At 35.3% G+C, this 19,809-nt stretch overlaps 2 protein-coding genes and 1 pseudogene across 2 annotated transcripts; 2 read left to right on the top strand and 1 right to left on the bottom strand.

Moving 5' to 3' along the window:
* Positions 354 to 5,277, top strand: LOC109836666 (ADP-ribosylation factor-like protein 2). Its single transcript, XM_020404640.1, has 5 exons — positions 354 to 506; positions 593 to 703; positions 951 to 1,113; positions 3,355 to 3,435; positions 4,997 to 5,277. The coding sequence occupies exons 1-5, from the start codon at positions 442 to 444 to the stop codon at positions 5,132 to 5,134; spliced, it is 558 nt and encodes a 185-aa protein (XP_020260229.1). The 5' UTR covers positions 354 to 441; the 3' UTR covers positions 5,135 to 5,277.
* Positions 6,633 to 14,440, bottom strand: LOC109839741 (annotated as a pseudogene).
* On the top strand, positions 12,356 to 13,183 carry LOC109838208 (serine/threonine-protein phosphatase 7 long form homolog). The gene is made up of 2 exons (XM_020406667.1): positions 12,356 to 12,655; positions 12,749 to 13,183. Exons 1-2 carry the CDS (start codon positions 12,356 to 12,358, stop codon positions 13,181 to 13,183), a joined length of 735 nt encoding a protein of 244 aa, XP_020262256.1.

Here is a 19,809-nt window from a genome sequence, read left to right as displayed (position 1 = left end):
GTTGAATTTTAGATTATAGAGAATATTTATTGTTGGTTTTAGTTCAATGAAGATATCATTTTGATGGTCTTTTGATGAATATATATTTTTGGAGGACTTTTCACAGGTTTAGTCCGGCTCCAATAGTCCTTCTAGGTTCAAAAATTGAGGTCGTGATAGAGAGGAGAGAAAACTCACTAATTAAGAAAAGAAATAAAATTTGCAAAGGACTAATTAAAATCAGATTGTAAGAAGGGAGAGGGCCTATTTAGGGGGGAAAGCCATTTAATTTTTGCGCCAATTGTTAAGGAAAAGGAAAAAAAAAAAACCAAATTGCAAATCTTTAGAAGATGCAACAGCAAAAGTGTAAATTTATACGTTTACCTTGTTAGCACGCAGAGAAAAAACCCATATTTGGCAGCGAGCTCAGACCTCAACTCTCTCCCTCTCATATCAGCGATCATGGGACTTCTGAGCATCATAAGGAAAATAAAGAGGAAGGAGAAGGAGATGCGAATCCTAATGGTGTAAGTCTCTCTCTCGCCTCGGATCTCTCATTCTCTTATCCTCTTCAATTACCCAATTTTGTTATGTTATTCAAAAATGTGGGCAGGGGGCTCGATAACTCGGGGAAGACGACGATAGTTCTCAGAATCAATGGTGAGGACACCAGCATCATCAGCCCGACCCTCGGATTCAACATCAAAACCATCAAGTACCAAAAGTAATTAATACCTACCCACTCTTAAAAATCAAATCTTGTTCATGAATTCCCTCTCAAATTTTCAACTTTTGGTTCATTTAGGATCTCAGTCGATTTATGCTGCCATTTTGTTAATTTTTCTGATCTTGTGTCTTTAATAAAAAAAATTGCGTGACTTGTGATTTTGCTATTGGAGATCTGGTTGCGAGTTTGAATATTTTGGTGCAATTTTATTGATTTTTGTGTAGAATTTGGAAAATTTATGTAGGTATTCATTGAACATATGGGATGTTGGTGGGCAGAAGACCATTAGATCATACTGGAGGAATTACTTTGAGCAGACTGATGGATTAGTTTGGGTTGTTGATAGCTCTGATGTTCGGAGGCTTGAAGATTGCAGAATGGAGCTTGAGAATCTCCTTAAAGAAGAGGTTTCTAATTCAATTTCTCTTTTGAAAGAATAAATTCCTTATAGTGTTTGTAATTTGCTTAGCTAACTTTCATTTGTGATGCTATGCTGTTTTCTTGTTAGTTAGAATGTTATCTTAAAGTGTAGGCTGTCACTTAATTCACTCGCAAAATTTAATTTTTATTTTTATTTTTTTATCTCTTTACTTATTTATTTATTTATTTTTTGCTGATAGACAGTTTTAATATTGTGGATTACAGTCAAATACCTGTACATAAATACTCTATAGTTAATTTGAACTATAGAAATAGAAGCCATTCCTTCGATGCCTTGCCTCTTTTATTTTCTGCATATTAAATTGTATTAGCAAGAACAAGTTCTGAGGCATTCTTAAAGCTTTCTTCATAGCCTCCCTTTTCTCTCAGTTCACTTCAACTTTATCATGCTAAGCCCCTTTTTTTATTTTTAAAACCTAACCTGTTGACATCATTAGCTTCTTGATACATGGTCATGTATTCTTTTGGGTTCATGTAAGTCTTGGCAAACTTTATGATGCAGGATAAGGTACATTGGGATGACTAAAGCAGATATGGATTCACTGGACACATCATGGTTTTAAATATCGGCCGATAATCCGATATTATCGTCGAGTTATCGGATTTGGGAGCTTTCCGCTAGGATAAGTAGGATTTTTAATCGGTTATTGTTTTTTGAGGTTTATCGGCAAGTTATCGGCGATAAAGACACTTATCGGCCGATAAGTAGGCTCTAAATATCGGCTTTATCGGCCGATAAGTAGGATTTTGGAGCTTTTACTTTTTTTTGGATTTGCTCTTTGAATGTTTACAAATATATGAACTATTTGTTGCTTTTGGAACTTGGTTGATTGGTGATTAGCTTATGTTTGTTTATGGATATTGATAATGGCTCATAACTACTAAATATGAACGTAGTAAGTTAGTTTATGAATCTCATGATTAAACAATAATTATGTAGATGCGTAGATGGTTCTTCATTCTTGATGTTATCTTATTATTTGCTTGTTTATTATTCCATTTTGACTAACATTATATTTTTTTCAAGCTTATGTTTGTTTATTATTTGCTAGTATATTACTCCGATAATTACTACTTATCCCTGATATATCCCCGATTTCCGCTATCCGATAAGGATTTTGACCGTCCGATAAATCCTTGATAACCGACATTTAAAACCTTGGGACACATGGATGAATTCAGTCCAAGACATGACTAATTTGCGTGCATCCTAAAGGCCAATATCTTATGTGATCTAGATGATGAAATAAATAATAATGCAAATAAAATCTAGGTCATAGCATTAATCAAACCAATTATAAGAGTGATGCAAATTTACATAGATGCAAAATTTGACAGTTAAAAGACAAGGAGATGTTGAGAACTCACCTTGAGGTGTGAAGAAATTAGCACCTAAATGTATACATCAATGTCTGAATTAGTTGTCTCCTTTGCAGATGGTTGTAGATCTTGCAGGTGAACTGTCAAACAACTCGATTCCACCTGATTGATGTCAGCGGTGACAACAACAAATAATTTGGTGATTGGGTGGTGGCTGAGTATGTTAGGCTTAGGTTTTTGTTTTTTGTTTTATTGTAGATGGATGGTTGACATTTGATGAAAGGAAGAATTTTTATTAAGATCAAAAGAAAACTAAAATTTTGGGTCTCACACCCTGCCACTTCACATGTGAATTTGCAAGTCACATACAGAGACTTTTCTTAAAAGAAAAGCAGAGTTTTCTTCGTGGTTGTCATCATCTTATATAGGGAGTGACAAAAGGATCCACAAATACATGCAAACACACAATAACGTACACTTTCACGAAAGTGCCTTTTTTAGATGAGTAGCAATTCAAAATACCACAATTGTCTGAATATTGGATGTGAATATGATAATGAAATTTTGTGCTGTAATTTCTTTAAGAAACTGCAGTTCAACTGCCATAAGGATCCTGAAAATATGGTTGTAGGAGGTTGTAGGATGCATTTCTTTCACTTTTAGAGTTTTTCTCAATCAAGAGATTCTTGTGAAGAACTACGCACTGCTTTCTTATAGGGTGGCAGGAAACATGGTTCTGTAGTCCATTAACGTTTTCTCCCTTGATTATGACTCTGCAGATCTCTGTTATATCTTATAGTGTTTGGATTTTTTTTTCTGTAGGTAGTAATGCAAATATGTGTTTACAGTTGAATTAATCATGTCATTTTTCTTGCTTATATTTTCAGAGGTTATCTGGAGCATCTTTGTTGGTCTTCGCAAATAAGCAGGATATACAAGGGGCTCTCACACCAGCAGAGATAACTAAAGTAAGTTCATGAGTCAATATTCCTTTATTGTTCACAATTATCTCGTTTTCTTTTAGTATTTCTTAAGTTCGGTATAGAGTGGGTTTAAGGATCTTTATCTTTTCTCGGAGGCTATGTATAGCTACCAATCTACCATCAGTCTCTTCAGTACATATGCTATGAATGTTCAACATATATCTGTGAGCATGCCAGTACCATATATGTTGCTCAGTTTTGCACATCATCAGGGAATTCTATGAACTAATAATACTTCAAATCTAAGCATTTTCTCATAAAACCCCTCAGACATGAAATACAACTCGAAGATGTGGAAGCTTCACAAAAGAACAGTACAGATCTTACAATTTGTTCTCAACCATGCTCAAGTTCACCTAGGTCAATTCCAAATTCCTGTTGAAGATGACTCTTAAGCATGAAGGGCCATAACATAAAAATGTATAACTGTCATTCATGCACTGACCCTGCTGTATCACATTGCTAATTTGTCAAACCATTGTTATTTAGACTGCTGAATTTAAGAGTCACTTGAAGTGATACGTTAAAAGATCTTTTAAAATCTTGAAGTGGGACCTGAAGTGGCCCATAAGTTGTATAGCAATGCTAGGGCTTAAGCTGGAGCTTAATGAGGCTTTTTACAGTATGGTTAAATTTATAAGGTTGTAGAGTTCCTTGAAGGTTAGAGAACATTTGTTGTTATTTGACATTGTGGTTTTCATTCAAATGTGAATTTCTAAATTTTGTCAGGGTTCACCATATGGCTTTAAGTTTATATGCGTGCTTGTGTAAGAAATACGTAGCCAATTTTATTTGGAAAAGCTCAAGTTATATCCCACTGGGACTTGTGTCCCATTAAAAAAAAGCAGTGAGCAGTGAGCACATCTGTTCTGGGAGTAGCACAAGGGCCTTCAACTCTTCTTTCTTAACTACCCTAGTTTCCTAATACTCTCATCTAATCTAGGAACATTTTCCGGACATTTTCGCTGTTTTCTTAGTAATCTATTTATAGTTTTCATTTTGGAGTGAAAGAAATACTGAATATTACTTGTAGGCTTGTACCTCGCCCATAAAATAACGGTGAATTGTATTGCATCTGTGCATATTTCCCGTGGAAAGCTTTCTTCATCATCCATAAAAAGTAACTCCTGGTATGGTCATAATATATGTTTAACAGGAAAGCTTTCATCATCATCCATAAAAAGTAACTCCTGGTGTGGTCATAATATATGTGTATTGTCCTAACAGTGATTAGGAAAATGCCATGTACTTTAGCCATTTTATTATCTCACAGTTGTCCTTTCTTCCAAGAGAATGCAGCTTGAATATACACAGCATTAACTTGAATGATATTAATCGGATATATTCATAATGTCTTTGGCACCAGTAAACTGGCCGTCTGTAAATTTCTGTAACGTATCATCGTCTAAGCAAATTGAACAACAATGCATGAGTTTGTGTTGCTTTAGCTCCTATTTATCACACCGCTATTTTTGTAATTTAAACTGTATACGAAATATTGTTTGGAACTAATACTTTATTGGTGAATTTTCTTTCTACATTATAGGTGCTAAATCTGGAGGCTCTAGACAAAACCAGGCATTGGAAACTTGTTGGTTGTAGTGCATACACTGGCGAGGGTTTACTTGAAGGTTTTGATTGGCTTGTTCAGGACATTGCTTCTCGGATTTATGTACTTGACTGAATATTTTTAACTTGTAAAACACTGGTTACATAAATTCGTGTTTAATGAACATTGTCCTGAGAATTTGATGTTTTTGTTTATATGGGAATGTGACATCTGCTTACTGCTATTTTCAAGTTCTAATGTTAGAGGACATCAAAATATATTTTCCTATTTACATATTAAATCAGTTAATGTGCTCCTCTGCCTGGAATCATTTCAAACGGTTATCATCAAGCTGAAGCCTGAAACATTGGCATTTGACTTCATAGGAGTTTATATTTGACGGCGCATGAAGCCATCCTCCGGATTTTGGTCCTTTTCTGTTCATCTTCTGAGAAAAAGGGCTGATAATAGTAAAAGAGCTCAGTGCAAGAGAGGTCCACGAAAGAAAATAAGCAAATAGATGATAAAGGGCACTCAAAGTCAGCAGCTAGCGTTGATGCTAATCATTTTACCTTTTCCAACCATTTCACCAAAGAAAGTAACTACTCATCATCAAAAGACTGAGCTTCTTACAAACAAACCTGCGGAAAAAAACATGATAAACATTACTCTAGTCTAAACATGGTAAACATTTTTCTAGTGTGAAGAACTTCATTAAAATGGGTGCGCAAACAATTTTTCATAATTTCTAGTTGGACCTTCATGATATTGAATATACCCGTCTGTCTCCTATTAGAAACATCCAAGAACAAATAAACATAACGTAGGACTTCCTCAATGAAATGCACATCCCAGAAAATGCTAAAGCAACAGGCTTACGTAGATATCCATAATAAGAAAATGAGCAAATAAGATAATATAGGGGACTCAAACCTAACAGCTTGCATAGATATCCATAATAAGAAAATGAGCAACTTGGATGATATAGGGGACTCAAACCCACTTAGGGGCTGTTTGGTTGGTTTCTTTTGTCCCTGATTCCCTGCCAAAACTGACAGAACGTCCTTTTTAGGGGCGTTTTGAGTTGTCAGTTTAGGCAGGGAATCAGGGGCAAAAGAAGCAAAGCAAACAGCCCCTTAAAACCATTTCATTGGAGAAAGTAACAACTTATCATCATTTCCCAAGACAAACAACTTGTCATCAGAAGACAGAGCCTCCTACAAACAAGCTCGCACAAATCAACAATAGACAATAAGGGGCTGTTTGGTTGTATGTTTTTACCATGTAAAAGGATGGAAAGTGTAAAAAAGTGGGTCCCAATGTCATCTTTCATCACTTTCAATTGTTTGTTTGTAGTTATGAAAATAGTGTAAAGTGATTTCATATGCTGATGTGGCTTGTAAAGTGATTTCATAAAAAAAAGACATGATTTTAGGAGAAAGCTGACATTGAAGTTAGAAAAAAATAATTAAAAATAATTTCAACCAATATGATCATTTGAGTAGGGACCACTTTTTACACTTTCCAAACAAACAATTAATGTTACATTTGCAAACCAAACAAGCAATTTATGATTCCAATGGAATAAAAAACAAACAAAGAAAAGTATACAAGTAAAATTGATGAGGTGGACAACAACTTTCCAAGTTGTGTCATAAATGCACAATTTTACCAACAACAACCAAACAGCCCCTAAGCATCATTTTGATTTCTTCCCTTGCTTCTTTTTAACAACTTCATCAATGTACATTATACCCTTGCCCTTGTAGACCTCGGGAGGCTTGCAGCTACGAACAACAGCAACAAACTGGTGCACCTTGTGTTTATCTAATCCAGTGCAACAAACTAAATTGGATTTGAAGCAAAACACTCAGACAGCAGGAGGGACAGCAAACTCCACTTCGTGGCTGTAACCTAGTTTCAGGAAAAGCCAATGGCTTTCTGCTTCGGTTCTAGCTTTGAATACAACTCCCACAATTTTGGGAAACTGAAAAAATTTGGATTCCATAAGTTTTCTAATTCAGGTTTCCTGCTAACAAATAAAAGCTAATTAGAATTTATGCAAATAGGGGGTACAATATTCAGATCCAAAATGAATAACACTCACCAAAAATCAATGGAATATGGTTGAGAAAGTCACCGAAAGTAATAACAAAAAATGGAAAAGATGAAAATTGATGTTTCTGTATAGATGGTAAGGGTGATACACAAATGACACACAAATTCCTTCTACAAAATACAATCAACTTACATGAATAAGTCATTGACATTCATTATGGATACATCATTTCTGTTGGGCAATTAAGAAATGAAGAACGAGAGTAGCAAAAATGAGAATGTTACAATGGACTCTTAGAGATATACTATGAGATGGGATTAGAAATAGGTGCAGGCATAAGAGGTTAGACGTTGCTCATATTGTAGATAGTACAAGAAAACCAATTAAGATGGTTTGGTCACATGCAATGGAGGCCACAAAATGTGCCAATTAGGATAGGAAGTAAAGATTATAATTGATGGAGCGAAGATTAAAGATGATCTAAAGAGAACTTACAAAATTAAGAAGGATCTGATAGTAATTAACTTAAGGGAGAAAATGACCATGAAACAGAACTGAACAACAGAACTGAACAAGAGAATGTGATTCATGTAGCAGACCCCAAAAAATTTAGGATAAGGACTTTGTTGTGATTGTTGTTTTGTAGGCATACAACATTCAGCTTCAAGATGAAAATAAGATTCATCAAGAATTATGGAACTTAGTTGAGAAAGTCAATGAAAGAAAATAAAATGAAATCGCTATTTTTTAGTGAAAAAACTTCTGCTTTTATATCGTTTGTATTTTAATGAACATGAGAAGGGACATGACACAACTTACAAATATCAACGATGAGTATCGTCGACAATAAGATAATTACAACTGCTTAAATGAACAAGTCATTGGCAGTTTGGTACTTACCAAAAGATCAAATTCTATGAGGTTCATTAATAACTTGAAATCTTGAACAAGTTAATCCATGAGTATCATTCACCTCTAGTGGAGTAAATACATGTTCATAAGGTTACGGACATATTTGGCAACTTTGGATTATAATTCACTTGTCTTATAATCCACAAATGGATTGTAAGCCATGTGGATAAGTCAAAGTGTTTGGTAAATTTAGTGGATTATATTCCATATATAATATTAAAGTGTTTGGCAAATGGGTGGCTTACAAGCCTTTGTTGTTGTAAAAATAATCAAAAAACATTTAATGGGATTGGAGAAAGATAAATGGGGCTTGATAATTTTTGGAATGATGAGGGGTCTATTAGTCTTTAACTCGCTCAGACCTTGTGGCTAATAAGCCACCAAAATATAAACTAGATACTCTAGCTTTATTTTTGTTGGACTATAAACCAAAATAAGCCATTTGTCATACATGTTGACCATTTGTCAGACATGCTTTGAGTAATACCAAATAAACAAAAGAAAGGAGCCATTTTAGAAGGTCATTTCTTGTCAGGAAAGGTCATGTCCTGTCAGGATACACCACACGGTGAATGATGGTAGAAAGAAAAAGGATGATATCTTCAAGTTGTTGGCAATCTTGTAAAGAAAGGTTGACTGATGAATTGTCTTAAGACTATAGTGCCATGTAAGCACATGATACCAAGCCCTTGGGCTGATATATTTTATTTGTCACTTTTTTATTAGCTACCTAGCAGTCTATAGCCAAATTCACTAGCCCTTGGGCTCATATATTTTATCTGTCACTTTTTTATTAGCTACCTAGCAGTCTATAGCCAAATCCACCATAGTGAATCCTGATAGGAAATGACCTTCTAAAATGGCTCTCTCAGAGGTTGGGGGTGAAAGAAGTTTTTTAAAAATAGTACAATTCATGCTGATATTCTTGCCGCCGGCGAGAGAAAGGGTTTTATTGACACAAGAGCTCTTAAAAATACCCTATTGGTAAGAGAGGACAACTAAAAAACCAATTTTTAGTTGTCATAGCTCTTTTCTTCTGTTTATCTAGTATTACTCAGAGCATGTTTGACAAGTGGTCAACATGTATGGCAAATGACTTATTTTGGTTTATACAAAAATAAAGCAAGAATAGCTTATATTTTGGTGGCTTATTAGCCACACGGTTTGACCGAGTGAAAGACTAATATACTCCTCATCATTCCAAAAATTATCAAGCCCCATTTATCTTTCTCTAATCCCATTAAATATTTTTTGCAACAATGAAGGCTTATAAGCCACCCATTTGCCAAACACTTCACTATTATATATGGAATATAATACACTAAATTTACCAAACACTTTGACTTAAAATCCACTTGGCTTAGAACCCATTTGTGGATTATAATCCAAGTGAGTTATAATCTAAAGTTGCCAAACATGTACTTAACCTTGTGAACCTGTATTTACTCCACTAGAGATGAATGGTACTCATGGATTAACTTTTTCAAGATTTCAATATATTAATAAAGAACAAATTTTTGATTTAAACCCATTTAATTTTTTTATTATAAAATTCGACTCATTCAAGTTTTTATTAGCAAAATCGACTCATTTCGTGCCACGTCAGCAACGTGGCCACGAAATGGGTCGTTTTTTTTTAAGTGACGTCGCTAAATAGTCGGGGTTGCTAACCCTGACTATTTAGTTATGTCGGGGTTGGCAACCCCGACTATTTAGCTATGGACAAGCTAAAATAGTCGGGGTTTCCAACCCCGACTAATTTAGGCCCCTCTCTAATTGGTCAGGGTTGGTAACCCCGACCATTTAGAAAGCCTATTTCGAAATGATCGGGGTTCCCAAAACCGACTATATGGCAGAGACCTCTGGCCCAATCGTCAAGCGGTGAAAACGGCTAAGTGACAATAGTCGGGGTTCACAACCCCGACTATTTGTTCACTAGGCCCACGACCTATATAAAGGTCACGACTTCACTCTCTCACTCATGTTCGGTTCCAGCCGCCTCTCTCTCTCATTTTCGTCGTTCTCCTCCCAAACTCTCTTTGAGCCACGGATCGCAGCTTTCAACCTCAAGTTTTGTGCGGAATTTCAGCGTGAAAGATCTAACAGGTACTTTCTCTCCCTTCTCTCCTCTTTTGACACGTAGAAATCTAGGGGTTTCTCTCCAAAACGAATTTATAGTGTTTGAACTCTATTTGTAGTGGTTTATTTAGAAATTTTATTCTTGTTGTAGTTGAAATTAAACATTTGGGGGCATAGAATACTCAATTTTAGGGTTTAGAATTTGGGGGTCGATTTTAGGGTTTAGGATTTGGGGGGTTACGGTTGTAATTGGGTTTTAGGGTTGTAATTAGGTTTTAGGGTATTAATTGATAATATTTTTTAAATTTTTTGCATTTAAATGATATAATTTTGATTTGCATAGGTTGAACAATATGATTTTTATTGTTTGCTCTTATGGTGGAACGATTAAGTATGGAATGAATAATATGCTAATCTACGTCGGAGGGGTGACAATCCCGTTAATGATATCAGAATCATACAATTACCTTGACTTGGTTAATGAATTGTATGGAGTTACGACTATTGACCCACGAGATTGTCGGTTAAAAATAATATGCAATTGGCCGATAACTTATGATAGAACGTCCGCAGTTGAGATCTCAAACGATCATTCGATGAGTATTTTGTTTAATTTGAGCAAGTCACAACCAACGGTAGAATTGTTTATTGAAACGGTGCCACATAGTACGGGCCGAATATTCAACCCTCCAGGAGAATTCTCACGCATGTTAGATTTGGGAGTTGAGTCTGAAGGCTTTCTTTCTTCTTCGAGTAAAATACAGCGGACTCAATTTCAATATAAGGGTGGTGCACCTTCATATGAAGAGGATGAAAGAAGCGACGCCTTTGATGGTGAAGATGAAGATAGTGCACCACTTGACAACATGCAATTTGTGGGTGAAGATGATGAAGAGAATCCGGATTGGCCAGATGAAGCTTATGTTAATAATGAATATGTGGAGTACGAAGAACCACCCCCCGACGAGTTTGAGGATGATGAGTGGGTTCGTTCTTCCACAGTACATGATATCCGCATTGGCGAAAGTTCATCCAATAGAGGAGATGATGAGGAGGTCCCTTTCAGAGTTGGTGAATTATTTGAGACTAAAGACCAATTGGTTGATGCTATTCGTGATTACTCAATCAAAAAGTTGGTCAAATTCAATCAAATTAAAAGCAACCGCACAAGTTATGAGGCAATCTGTTTTATGAATACACAAAGGCAAGGTCGGATAGAGGGGAATGAATCTGATTACAAATGTCCTTGGAAGTTATATGTATTTGTCAGAAAGAAACATAATGGGTATTTTAGGATCACAAAATACTGCGGTGTTCACACATGTAACAATCCAATGTTCGAGAGAGACCACAGTGGTGCCTTCGCCTCTTACATAGCTCGGTTGATTATGCCAAGATTAAAGAAGAAGCTTGAACTAAAGCCCGATGAATAATTGAGAGTGTCACATGATAAGTGGATTAAAATATTGTATATCAAAGTGTGGAATGCAAGGAGAATTGCGATGACAAAAATATTTGGTGATTGGGAGAAGTCTTACGCGACTCTGCCTCAATATCTTGATGCGATCAAAAGAAGCAATCCTGGATCTGAATACAAACTCATAACCAAAGAGGTCAATCCGGGAGTTCATAAATTCCCCTATGTATTTTGGGTATTTGGTCCTTCGATCGAGGGATTTAAATTTTGTCGGCCGATCCTTAACATTGATGGGACACACTTATACGGTAAATATAAGGGTGTATTGCTTGTCGCTACAGGATCAAATCAAGGCAACATCTCCAGCTGCACATGATTAGATTGAGAGTAGTTTGGGAAGCGATTACGTCGACCGGTGGGTACTAAGTAAAGATAGAGGGAATCGCTATTGCATGATGACAACTAATTGTTCTAAAAGCTTCAATGGTGTACTTAAGGGGGCTCGAGCAATGCCCATACAGGCGTTGGTTGTGAGGACATTTTATAGACTAAATAAGTATTTTGTCAAGCGACGAAAGGATGGAGCAAAGTGGGGGACGTTGTTGACCCCCAAAAATGAAGAGATTATAGGAGCTCGTGTCAAGCAGGCCAGATTGACTAAGATTGTGAAATTTGCTATAGATGAATGAGAGGATACAGATAATCACGGTCATAATTACACCGTCAATCTACGAGAGACACAATGCGCATGCACATGTAACATTCCCGAATTGCAAAAATTACCATGTGCACATGTTATAGCGGTTACGACCAAGCAATTTAGGGGTACAAATACGAGTCGGATGTGTGGCGTGCTCGCGTCCCGATCATATGTTTTGAGATTGTCGAGATGCACGTGCCCGATCGTGTGCTCCAACAATTTAGGCTACAACAACATATCCCGGGCCCTGTGGAGATAATAGAGAGAAATCCCAGAAAAGGTGCACATCGTCAAGATTGGGAACATATTCATAGTGCTTACATCGGGAGGTGGGATAATAGGGAAGAACAGTTGGTGATGGAGAGGGTTGACGCACCTGACCTAGGTGTGTATTTGCGGTGGTATTGGGGGATTACTCGCCGGTGGATATTTCAGGAGAACAAAGCCCCTAAGGAATACATACCAAGAGGCCCAGTTGAGAGAGAGTTGGTAAGTGTATAAGCAAAATATACAGTTATCTTGTGAGTTTTATTTTATTATCATTCAAATCATAATAGCTTTCTTGGGGTTTTTATCGTATAGGTACAAGAGCTCGAAGAACTTTCTACTATGGCGCATGATGCAATCCGAACGACTACCGAGCCAGGGCCGAGGAACACGTTCCTTCGCATGATCAAAAAGATTCGGTCCGCTCTTCAAAGGACGCGTAATGCAAGACGAGATGGACGTGAGGAGCGACCAATTGAGTACGGTCGTCGCCGGTTCCGAGGACACACAGGGGCAGGCTCAAGCGGTGCACATGATGAAGCTGGCGGCTCACAGCAGGCCCAAGCCGGATGTTCACAGTCGGTTCGAGTCGATGAGGATGTCATGCACTCCAAACTTCACACACAACCGGATGAGGAACTGATCCGAGCTCACGTCGAAGGTGAACGTGTCAGGGGGAGAGGGAGGGGGAGAGGGAGAGGGAGTTGTATCCGATTGGAACTGGATATTATGTATCTGATTGAGTATTGATAGGATGTTTGCATTTGAAACTAAATATTATATATTCGATTGAGTATTGATTATTAGTATGTGAATTACATGGTATGTATCCGATTGATTATGGATGTTTATTTGAGATTATTAATTGGTATGTGTGTTATTGTGATTGTGATTGCATTATGGATTGATATGTAACAGCAGGAGTTTGAATTTCCAGCGGAGTTCGTATTTCCAGCTGAAAGAGTCTGCCAAATGGTCTGGGTTGGGAACCCCGACCATTTTGTGCACGAACACGAAAAGGTTGGGGTTTCCAAACCCGACCATTTTGTCATAGCAAAATAAACATCAGCTACCTCTCTGCCAAATGGTCGGGGTTGCCAACCCCGACCAATTAGAGAGGGCCTAAATTAGTCGGGGCTGGAAACCCCAACTATTTTAGCTTGTCCATAGCTAAATAGTCGGGGTTGCCACCCCCGACATAACTAAATAGTCGGGGTTGGTAACCCCGACTATTTAGCGGCGTCATTTAAAAAAAACCGATCCATTTCATGGCTACGCTGCTGACGTGGCACGGAATGGGTCGGTTTTGATAATAAAAACTTGAATGAGTCGAATTTTATAATATAAAAAATTAAATGGGTTTAATTCGAAAATTTGTTCTATTAATAAACCTCATAAAATTTGATCTTCTAGTAAGTACCAATCAATGTTATAGAATCAATGTTACAGAAGACGCTAAGAGGACTAGGTGTTCAAGCCGGGGCTAGCGTCTAGACGTTTGCCAATTTTTTAATTTATTTAATTATAATAATTCACAAAAATATGTATTAAATTCATATAAAATTGCAAAAAAAAAAAGAATTCAACAAGATTAACTATTTAGTGTTCTCTTCATACAAAATTAAAGTAGAATTGAACAAGGTCATTATTACCTACATAAAAACAGTGAATAAGTTAAAAAAACAGTTTAAAGTTTTTTTTAAATAAAAATTTAAAATTTTACCTGAAGAGGAGACGCGGCGGCTCCGGCGTTTCGTTGGGAGGACAATCGCTTGGGGACGGACGAGAGAAAGGAATGTCTTGGGGACGGACGAACAAAATTAAAGTAGAATTGAACAAGGTCATTATTACCTACATAAAAACAGTGAATAAGTTAAAAAAACAGTTTAAAGTTTTTTTTAAATAAAAATTTAAAATTTTACCTGAAGAGGAGACGCGGCGGCTCCGGCGTTTCGTTGGGAGGACAATCGCTTGGGGACGGACGAGAGAAAGGAATGTCTTGGGGACGGACGATTTCCGTAACTGTGTTTGGTTCAAAAAAAATTACAGAAATGTTTTCTGTAAAGTACAAAAAAATACCAAAATTTACAGAAATCAATTTCCTCTCAAAATGGTCAGAAACCATCCAGAAATCTGACATCACATTGACACTTTTCTATAAATTTAGGGGGTGTTTGGATCAATTTCTACAAATTATAGAAATTCTTGCTATTTTCTATAAAGTTATGAGTCATTTTCTTGTTTTAACCAAACAAGCAAAGTAAAAAAAAATAAGAAAATTGATACTTTTTTACTTCTCAAAACTTTTCCTATAATTTTTTTAAGAAATACAAGGAAATCATATTTTGGATGGAAAACATTTCCTATAATTTGTAGAAATTTAACCAAACACCACCTTAGTATCAATGACTTGTTCTCTTAGATCATCTCTAATATTTGCTTCATCAATTATAACCTTTTACTTCTTGTCCTGATTGACACATTTTGTGACCTCCATCGCACATGACTAAACTATCTTAATTGATTTTCTCGTACTATACTCAATATGAACAACGTCTAACCTCTTATGACTGTATTTATTTCTTATCTTATCTCATAGTATATCTCCAAGAGTCCGTTATAACATTCTCATTTTTGCTATTCTCATTCTTCATTCCTTTAATTGCCCAACAGATTAGTAAGGAATGTTGCATCCATAATGAATGTCAATGGGATATAACTCGAGCTTTTCCAAATTAATCAAAAATTGGCTGTGTATTTCTTACAAAAGCACGCAGATAAACTTGAAGCCATATGTTGAACCCTGACAACTTAGAAATTTACATTTGGATGAAAACCATGTCAAATAACAACAGATGTTATCTTACCTTCAAGGAGCTCTACAGCCTTATAAATTTAACCATACTGTAAAAAGCCTCTTAAAGCTCCAGGTAAGAATTGGCTGTGTATTTCTTACAAAAGCACGCAGATAAACTTGAAGCCATATGTTGAACCCTGACAACTTAGAAATTTACATTTGGATGAAAACCATGTCAAATAACAACAGATGTTATCTTACCTTCAAGGAGCTCTACAGCCTTATGGGCCACTTCAGGTCCCACTTCAATATTTTAAGAGACTAGTTGGATTGCACGTGCAATGCACGTGGTAAATTTCTTAATATTATTTTAAATTATAATTTTATTTAGAGAAAGATTTCGTATAAATTTATTAAATGTAAACAATATAGCCAACATATGAACAACCCAATGAACTTTTTTGAAGTTAATTTGTATGTTAAAAATATAATAACAGAACCTTACCATTACTCCTATCATTAAATAAACCTATTCATGATTATTATATTGAAATTTGATGATTATATCAAAGACAATGTAAATTATTTGACTTAAAACAAACAAAAATGAGTTTTCTATTATTCATCTAAAAGTAAAAAGATAGTAAAGAAACAACCATGAAAAATTATGGCCTTTTAGTTAAAAGATCCAAAGTTAAATATATTAAAAAATTGTGGCCTTTCAATATATTGAAATTTGTAATTTTCCTAGCCCTTCAGTATTCTATGGCTTATGACATCGAAGTTTAATATATGTTGACAATATCCTATTGAATATTTATTTGAACATGGAGTTTTAAGCTTATTAACCCAAACTGTTGTATTATTGACCATCCGAATTGAATTGCTCTGTTGGTTGCAATCAACATAATTCATGAATGCTTTGATTGATTATCCTATGCATTTAGCGGCTGACATCAAATTCTATAGTGTGTGATCTCAAGTCTATTAAAATTTGAAATCCAAACTGTTCATCATGATGTGCAGGTCCAAAAAATATGTTTTATGAAATCTGTAGACTTGGACATTACGATTTTAGGATTTAAACATTACATAGTTAAATTATTATTTTATTTTTAAGGTTTGTTAGCTCTATCCTTAAAAATATGTCAGAGAATAGACAGACAATCATTTTTGTTAACACTAAAAAACATTTAATTTTTCAATCAGATAAATATTTATGAATTAATGGATCATTTTGTGTTCAATCTTTTGGAAAAGGTTATGCTTGATCAAATGGCACCACTGTTTAACGAAAGCTGGAGGGCAAAGTTCGAGAGAGTTAAGTAAAATGGCTTCTCGGATCTAAGGGGTCTTTGGGTCCTCCATGAGATTGTAATCCCTATCATCTTGAAGCTTCTGACTATACTTTTCGTTCCCTATGTATTTGCCAGATGTCTATTCCTGTGCTTGGCTATCCATTGATCATTAACTTCGCGGTCTATCGATTTGATTAGCTCGGTTGCCTTCTCTTCAGCGTGATGTTCTTCTGTGCTAAGAGGTTCCGTGTTTGGTTCATTAATCTCCACAACTCCATTAGAGACGACCGATATCTTATTGGCAGGAGATTGCATAATTTCGTCAAAGACTCGGTCGATAAGCGTAATTAACAACCTGCAATTATTCTTAAATACAAGGCGACTTTAACCCTCCAGCTGGATTGATGCATCTTGAGCAAGAAGCAAATGCTGGGCTGAGGCTCAGGCAGAGAAATAACCCACATCTTCAGCATTTGTTCTAGCTGCAGGGACTGAAAAGGCTAAAACATTTTTCCACAATGTATGTATAGTAATGGTCATCTGTTTGAAAATTGATTCGCTGAATTTGTGAATACACCATGGTTCAAGTTTGTAGCCAATATGGGCTAACTTCTGCTGTGTCAATGAGCAGTGCTGAATGGAAATATAGCCAAGAAATTGATTCTATTCAATGTGTACAGGAAAACATGGTTTGATGACATACAATGTTAAAGTGTACAGATGCTAATGAAGTGCATTTTCGTTGGCATGCTTTATTTTAACTGAAATGTGCGTAGCTGTTGAATTGCGTTTGGTCTGCAAGCTATTTTCTTGTCTGAGACAATTTGCAAGGTTATCGGGTAAAAGATACCTAATTTTATCGTGTTGAAAGATAATTAGCAATGTTAGCATGAAAGTAAGGATGCCTTTTGTTAATAGTTTTTTATTTTTTTCGTCTTGAGAATTGATTGTTTTATTATATCCTCTTCTTAAATACACATGCATAGGCATTGAATATCTTCTAATACAATAGATGAATTTACATCTTTGTTTGCGGCTGTGAGCCTTAGCATGCAAAGAACGAATATTTTTTAAGGCATGTTTAATACCATGGCTTGGAGTTTGTAAACAACAAATACACATTGATTTTGCTATGAGTTGTGGTGCCTACCGCTATACAGTATTTGCATGACGTTCATACCCAAAACATTGACAGTAATATTAATCGGATTATCCTAAAGGATAGCAATACACACAGATTAATCATATGTGCCCACAAATAGATTTAATTAGATTTAAATCCAATATTAATATCTGGCACAACATTAATATCAAGTCTTTGGACAGTAATATTATAACTTGTAATTGATACCTTGTTGCATTGATCAAACATTGACAATAACTCATGACAAATAATGAAACTATCTAATAATGAAACTATCTTTGGATTGATTTATTATTCACATGTAAACCTTATAATTGTCACACGTTTATCATCACAGATGTGTATACTGTCTAAATAAATATTAACCTTCCTTTGGGCTGATTAAATATTTACACGAAAGCATACACACAAACATCTCACATTCTTCATGAACAATCTACACAAAAGATGTTACTTTAGCAACTTCTTATTTTAATTAATCAATTAGAGTGAGAGACAACCTTAATACCTTAGTGTCATAATATTTGAGTTAAATAATTGATTAACTACCAAAATTAATTCAAATTAAACAACTTAATTTGAATTAGAAGAATTTTCCATAGCTTAATTAGGGCCCTGTAGGCTGTCTAAAAACCACAATAGATAGCTTATCCCCCATCAAACACCGATGATGGAAGTTACAATCTGACGACTTCCAGAAGGCTACAATTTGAGGACCTTCACGACAACTGATGAAAACTCCAATTCAACAGCCTTCACAATCAACATATATATATATATATATACTAGTTGGATTGCACGTGCAATGCATGTGGTAAATTTTTCAATATTATTTTAAATTATCATTTTATTTAGAGAAAGATTTCGTATAAATTTATTAAATGTAAACAATATAGCCAACATATGAACAACCCAATGAACTTTTTTGAAGTTAATTTGTATGTTAAAAATATAATAATAGAACCTTACCATTACTCCTATCATTAAATAAACCTATTCATGATTATTATATTGAAATTTGATGATTATATCAAAGACAATGTAAATTATTTGACTTAAAACAAACACAAATGAATTTTCTATTATTCATCTAAAAGTAAAAAGATAGTAAAGAAACAACCTTGAAAAATTATGGCCTTTTAGTTAAAAGATCCAAAGTTAAATATATTAAAAAATTGTGGCCTTTCAATATATTGAAATTTGTAATTTTCCTAGCCCTTCAGTATTCTATGGCTTATGACATCGAAGTTTAATATATGTTGACAATATCCTATTGAATATTTATTTGAACATGGAGTTTTAAGCTTATTAACCCAAACTATTGTATTATTGAACATCTAAATTGAATTGCTCTATTGGTTGCAATCAACATAATTCATGAATGCTTTGATTGATTATCCTATGCATTTAGCGGCTGACATCAAATTCTATAGTGTGTGATCTCAAGTCTATTAAAATTTGAAATCCAAACTGTTCATCATGATGTGCAGGTCCAAAAAATATGTTTTATGAAATCTGTAGACTTGGACATTACGATTTTAGGATTTAAACATTACATAGTTAAATTATTATTTTATTTTTAAGGTTTGTTAGCTCTATCCTTAAAAATATGTCAGAGAATAGACATACCATCATTTTTGTTAACACTAAAAAAACATTTAATTTTTCAATCAGATAAATATTTATGAATTAATGGATCATTTTGTGTTCAATCTTTTGGAAAAGGTTATGCTTGATCAAATGGCACCACTGTTTAACGAAAGCTGGAGGGCAAAGTTCGAGAGAGTTAAGTAAAATGGCTTCTCGGATCTAAGGGGTCTTTGGGTCCTCCATGAGATTGTAATCCCTATCATCTTGAAGCTTCTGACTATACTTTTCGTTCCCTATGTATTTGCCAGATGTCTATTCCTGTGCTTGGCTATCCATTGATCATTAACTTTGCGGTCTATCGGTTTGATTAGCTCGGTTGCCTTCTCTTCAGCGTGATGTTCTTCTGTGCCAAGAGGTTCTGTGTTTGGTTCATTAATCTCCACAACTCCATTAGAGACGACCGATATCTTATTGGCAGGAGATTGCATAATTTCATCAAAGACTCGGTCGATAAGCGTAATTAATAACCTACAATTATTCCTAAATA

The sequence above is a fragment of the Asparagus officinalis genome, chromosome 4 (genome assembly GCF_001876935.1).
Source record: "Asparagus officinalis chromosome 4, Aspof.V1, whole genome shotgun sequence".
NCBI classification, from domain to species: domain Eukaryota; kingdom Viridiplantae; phylum Streptophyta; class Magnoliopsida; order Asparagales; family Asparagaceae; genus Asparagus; species Asparagus officinalis.
The sequence above is the reverse complement of the archived record's forward strand: the minus strand, read 5'-3'. Positions and strand labels throughout refer to the sequence as shown.